This window comes from Chanos chanos, chromosome 4 (genome assembly GCF_902362185.1).
Source record: "Chanos chanos chromosome 4, fChaCha1.1, whole genome shotgun sequence".
In the NCBI taxonomy this organism is placed as follows: Eukaryota; Metazoa; Chordata; class Actinopteri; order Gonorynchiformes; family Chanidae; genus Chanos; species Chanos chanos.
The window spans coordinates 5,128,409-5,134,499 of NC_044498.1; the positions used below are offsets into that span (position 1 = coordinate 5,128,409).

At 46.0% G+C, this 6,091-nt stretch overlaps 1 protein-coding gene across 1 annotated transcript in view; it reads right to left on the reverse strand.

Annotated features, from left to right (window-relative positions):
- Positions 1 to 2,197: 2,197 nt before the first annotated feature.
- The window catches only part of grm1a (glutamate receptor, metabotropic 1a), a 28,288-nt gene continuing 24,394 nt past the window's right edge, over positions 2,198 to 6,091 (reverse strand). Inside the window, exons 7-8 of the mRNA XM_030770838.1 lie at positions 4,354 to 5,293; positions 2,198 to 2,984 (exon numbers count right to left, since the gene is read on the reverse strand). Of these exons, the coding sequence (XP_030626698.1) occupies positions 2,198 to 2,984; positions 4,354 to 5,293 (1,727 nt within the window). The remainder of the gene's footprint in view (positions 2,985 to 4,353; positions 5,294 to 6,091) is intronic.

Here is a 6,091-nt window from a genome sequence, read left to right on the forward strand (position 1 = left end):
CAGGATGAGACTTAAAAGTCAGAGCGTTTGGTGTCTACTCGCATGTTGTCTGTTTTGAGTCATGTGTGGTGAACCTAAGACTCAAACCACACGGTTGTTAATTCCAAGTCATGTGTCATTAAAGAACTCTGACTCCATAATTAGTGGCACTCGCTGTGCTTACTTTGCCCACAGTACTGTAGGTCGGTACAAAGGTAACCAGCTATGACTGAGCTACTCCAAGCTGTTGATTGTTGGTTTGTCTTATTAGCCGCACGCATGTGATTTAAGCAAACAGTACATATAAAAAAATGGCGTTGAGGTCCTATGTTTCAATGAGGTTTCGGACCAAAATGGACACGTAATAAAGTTAACAACAAACTGACTTACCGGTGGGATATAGTCGACTTAAAATACATATGCACTAATGATTTTAAGTCGCCCATCGCTGATCAACTTTGAAAAGTCATTTTTCATCCTGCGAAACAGCGAAGTCTGCAGTCGCGGTGTAACTGTCTAACGCATTAAACCCGCAAAATAGAACACTTAAATATAAAATGTTTATTTTTTTTACAGCATGATTTCTCCTGGCAAAAAGTTCCTATTTATTTGACCACGTAAACAGGTGATCTGCCCGTTACTTATTCTTAACAAATAGTTCGGTACCAAACAGCTTACACTAACGACTTAATATAACAATCGATAATAACAATTACAATACTTAACAGATGCAAGAATCTAACCTTTTAGAGAGTTGCATTCTAATAGTTCTATTAAAGTAAGAGTCAAATAATTCACCACAGTTCCAGATTCATCATACATGTTAACCCTAAGCAAGATTTTACTGTAAAAGTTACAATTTACCACTAGAAGCAACTACCTGTAGATAAAGTTTAAAAATGATCATTTTGAAAGAGATTACAGCTGATTCGTAAAAGTTTTTTTTTTTTTTAGTCCCCCCAGGTTCAATGCAAACATGTATATCCTTTTTCACAAAGCATTGATTATAAGACAAATTTAAAACTTAGAAATATATGACATTCGAATCATAGAAACGTTTAGCGGAAATACAAACACACCATCCGTGCGGAAAAAAAACAAGAGATGGTTTAACGGTATACAAACGTTTTTGCAAAAACATTTTCCCCTTTTACAAGGACTCAAGAGTATGAGAAAAATAGATCTGAATGGAACAAAGAATAAACAGACTTCCCTGTTCTCTGACCTTGGCATTACAGACAAGACACATATGTTGTCAACAGTTGTACTGCAACTACTTATCTAGAATTACAACCAAAGCTCACTGGGTCTGTCAGATCATAAGTAGGCGCTTTGAAGTGATTTTGATTAGAATTATAACTGATCATTAGGCAGACACAGCAGACATATGGTTGGTCCTGCTGACCTCACAACCAAAATAATATGCCATGAACATCCCTCATGAATATGCCAATCAGATCCACACCTTACCATCGCATATCTGGGTACGCGCATTTGTCTTTCCAGTAATCACAAGTGTGGTCAAGATCTGTAAGCTGAGACTGTTGGAAGATACATCCCCGTAGCCAGAAAGGAGAAGAGTTTATCAGCGCAAGTACAGTAACAGTGTGTGTGTGTGTGTGTGTGTGAAAGAGAGAGAGATAGAGAGAGAAGGAGATAGAGTGAGAGAGAGAGACAGACAGACATTATTCAGCAAAAAGAGATTGATTATAGTCCATGTACAGAAGCACACCCAGAAGTCCCACACACAGGGTTGATTTTTCCTCTGTGTTTACCTCTCCTTGAAAAGACAGTGATAGACCGAAAGCAGCAGTCTGGCATTCACACTCTGTCGATAATACTGTTCCGTGAGCCAGTAGGTTTTGGCACAAGAAGAAGATGAAGTAGAAGAAAAAGAAGAAAAAGTTTTTGGCACTCCGACGCTCCGTTTCAGATCCTACTTTCTCGAGTACGGCCTACGAGGGAAAAAAAAAAAACAACAACAACAACAACAACAAAAAAAAAAACGTAATCCAAACGGCATGTTGCTTTAGTTTTCTTTGTAGTTCTTGCATTTCTCAAACATCATTGCGTCCCTGCGTAACAGGAGAAGCCAAACGAGCGAGCTAACGATATCCTGCAATAGTCACGCAAGGTTAAAATCAAAGAAAGGACAGGATAAATCAGATGAGATGAAGGGAGCGCGCCAACTGTATCCTGCATCCTGAGCGTTTGCTGTTCACAGTGTGAAAGAGCTCTGTTTGGGGGCATAGGTCACTTCCTGTCCAGGGTTCAGGGTTGTTTCGGAAGCCGTGGAGCCGGGCGTGGACATCCCCGACCGCAGCGAGTCTCTGAAGGGGGAGGGCGGAGTGAGCAGAGTCAGCTTACTCTGGGCCAGCTCTTCCTCTGCGCCTTCCTCATCCTCCTCTTCCTCCTCTGGAACAGCGCTGTCGTACAGGAAGCCGTGGATAAGATCGAGGGCTTCAGCCTCGGCCCCCTCGTTTGGGCGAAACGCTTCCTCCTCCTCCTCCTCAGAGAACACGCCTCCTTGCAGGGGCAGAGGTAACGGATTGGTCTGGCTTAAGGGGTGGTAGGTGGGGCTAACCCTGACATTCATCCCCATGTTGTCAAACGGCGAAACGTCAGAGCTCAGGGTGTCCACCGGACCGCCCTGCAGACAGGCAGTGGCGCTGTCCAGCAGACGAGAGGGCGAGTAAGAGGGAGGTTCCCCCGCCTCTTGGGCCACACCAAGCGAGCGGCGGGGGTGTCTTATCCCTTCCTCTTCCTCGGAGAGGTTGTAGAGAGACTTGTCTTTGGAGTTCGAGCCGTGGAGGTCTGTGTCGAGGCCTGGTTCGTATTCGGGGTCGGGGGAAGACGAGGTGTTAGTTAGGGGTCGTATGACTGCCGTCTGACTCTGGCCGGCTGCTTGCCTCCTCACATGCACAGACAGTCTGTGGAACATACTCGACCCCTTCCCCTGGGGCCTGGCACCTGATTCAGACCAGGACACAGACTTTCCATTAGGACTATGAACGAGACAGAGACCCAACGTTATTCCCAGGGGAGGGACGCAAAAAAAAAACAAAAAAAAAAACACAAACAAACACACACACACACACACATAAACAACATTACAGCAATGTTATAATTCTGGCACATCAGAAGTATATTCACAAAACCAGAAACGTATTGAACTGTCATCGTCAGATTGTTAAACATATCATTAGTAGCAAAGCTAGCAAAAAATTCTAGGAGTCGATAAAAGTCATGATTTCAAGCGTTTGACTTAGACCAGTTAGTAATTAAAAAACACATGCTAATATTCTTATTGTTATATTTCATAATGGCCTTTGGTTGAGAGCATTATGAACCTCGGATGGCTAATGTTTGACAGTTCTACCTAATTGAATCCTGATTGACTGTGATTGATTGATTGTCTACAAAGCTAACATGCGCCTGCATGGAATTCCCCCCCTCCAAAAACAAAACAAAAACATTAGCCTGCTGACTTGGGGTCGCCATGGCGATCGCTATCCACGTGTCGAGCCACTCTTAACTCAGAGACCATAGTGCTCTTATTGAGTTAAGAGAAGCCCAAACCCAGATCCGGTCGCCATGGCAACGCGAGCTCCAATTAAATAACGGCTGCGGACAAAGAGGCGATTGTTTCCTGGACCCACATTTAAGGCTGTCCTTGGATTAGCAATATTCCCTTTCGTAGAGAATCCATACGAAACTGCCATCCTTATTCTAATCCAAGAGTTAGCTTAATCTGAGCTCAGGAAACTGCCCACCCCTTTAGAGGAGAGAGCTCGCTCCGGAGAACTGGGTTAAGTTTTGAGTTAGAAGGAGGCAGAGGCTGGGAGGGGAAGTTGGTGGTTGGGGGGGGGGGGGGGTGGGGGGGTGGCGATGTTCAGACAGGGGAGGGGCGTGCTGAGAAGTGGGTTAAATTTTAGAGGACGGGAAAGGAAGAAGCAAAGGGAGATGGGGAGAGATGGAAAATTAGGTCAAGTTTGAGAGGACAAGGTAGAGGACAGCTGTGCAGTGTGTCTCACTCTAAGAAAACGCTACATACATACTCCACGTTGCAGCGGGGAGGAAGAAAAAACACGGCAAAAGGGTTTGTCAGAAAGAAGACACACATTAGCTCTGTTTAACATGGTCCTTCTTCTTCAAGTCAAAGTCAACCGTTTCAGCACTGCCTCATGCTTAAGATCATTACGATCGTTTCACGTAGGCGGGTTTTTTTTTTTTATTGTTTCGAGCAACGAAAATTAGAAACATCATATCGTTTTTATAACGAATCCCCTTCTCTTTTGGGATTGGTGGTGAAACTTACACAGTGCACCTAAACCCCTGCGATACGCGTGACTGGCTGCGAGACATGTCACTCACTTGGTGCTGCCAGTGGCGTTGTTGTTGTTCTTCTTCCTGCGGAACATGTTGAGGATGCTGTTGCTGCGGCAGGCGGCCTTGCCGTCGCCCACGTGCATGCGCACCACGTCCGAGGTGGTGAAGGCGCTGCGCACGTTGCGTTCCGGCTTGGCGATGATGATGTACATCTTGGGCGTGAACATGCAGCCCAGCGCCACGGTGACGCTCAGGCTGACGGAGAACGAGGTGGTGATGATCTTGTAGTTGGAGCCGAAGTAGATGGGCACGAAGGCCAGCCAGATGATGCAGGTGGTGTACATGGTAAAGGCGATGTACTTGGCCTCGTTGAAGTTAGCCGGGACGTTGCGCGTCTTGAAGGCGTAGTAGGTGCAGCTCATGATGAGCAGGCCGTTGTAGCCCAGTGGCGCCACCACGCCTACGTTGCTGGTATTGCAGATGAGGTAGACCTCCCGGATGCTGGGGTAGCTCTTTATCGGCTCCGGGGGCTCCAACACGATCAGGGTGATCTCCAGCGTCAGCTGGAGGCTGATGAGGACGAAGGCGATGACCACCTGGGCCCAGGCGCTCATGAAACGCGGCTTGCGCGTGCAGATCTTCTTCTTGCTTCCCGCCAGGATCCGGGCGATCCGATTGGTCTTCGTCACCAGGGCGGAGTAACACATGGCGGAGGAGAGGCCCACCAGGAGGCGCTGCAGGTAGCAGGAGATGACGGTGGGTCGTGCAATGAGAGTAAAGGGACAAATGTAGCCCAGGAAGATGCCGGCCAGGATGATGTAGCAGAGCTCGCGGCTGGAGGACTTCACCACGGGCGTGTCCCGATACTGGATGAAGATGAAGGTGACGAAGAGCGTTACCAGGATGCCGAGGCAGGAGAAGACTACGGCCACGATGGACTCCACGCTGCTCCACTCCAGATATTTGAGAGGCAAAGGCTCACAACCTGGAAAACAGTCCAAAAAAACCAAACAACCAAACAAACAAACAAACAAACCAAAAAAGAAAACACAGGACAAAGAGAGAAGGAAATAGAGCAGTGTTAGCAAATGAACAAATGAATGAATGAAATGAAAAGAAAAGAATTTAATTTGAGGGTAATTTGAGAGGAGGTGACATAAGGAGAACAGAAGGTGGTTTTCATAAGATGGTTCTTAAAATGGCTGGGCAGATTTTAAAATTCCTTCACCTCAAACACACACACACACACACACACACACACACACACACACACACACACACACACACACACACACAATGAAACCTAATCAGAAAAGAGCAAATCTATCTATCTCTCTCTATCTATCTATCTATCTATACTGTATATACATACATATATATTTACACATATTGAACATTGCTTTTGCAGTGCATAAACTCTCCACATCTGTGTGGAAATGGGGAAAAACAGGGTAGGTCTGCGCTGCCGAGTGTAATAAGGACAAGTCATTTATCATTTAAATAATTTATGTGTTACCGACATCCGTGTAGGCTAATGCCACCGCATCGTGTAAGAGATTATTCACACTCAAACCCCAGCTGCTGTGTTCCTTTTCACTCTTTAGCGCTCCCTCGTTCACCCTACGGAGCCTCTCTGTAGTGCTTTCAGTACACTCCCTACCTCCTCTAGCCCATTTTCTCTTTCCCTTCATCTCTGTCTCTCTCTCTCTTTGTCTCTCTGTCTCTCTCTCTCTGTCTCTCTGACTGTAAGGGGAGTGATAGAGGTTTCTTTCTCTCCCTCAGA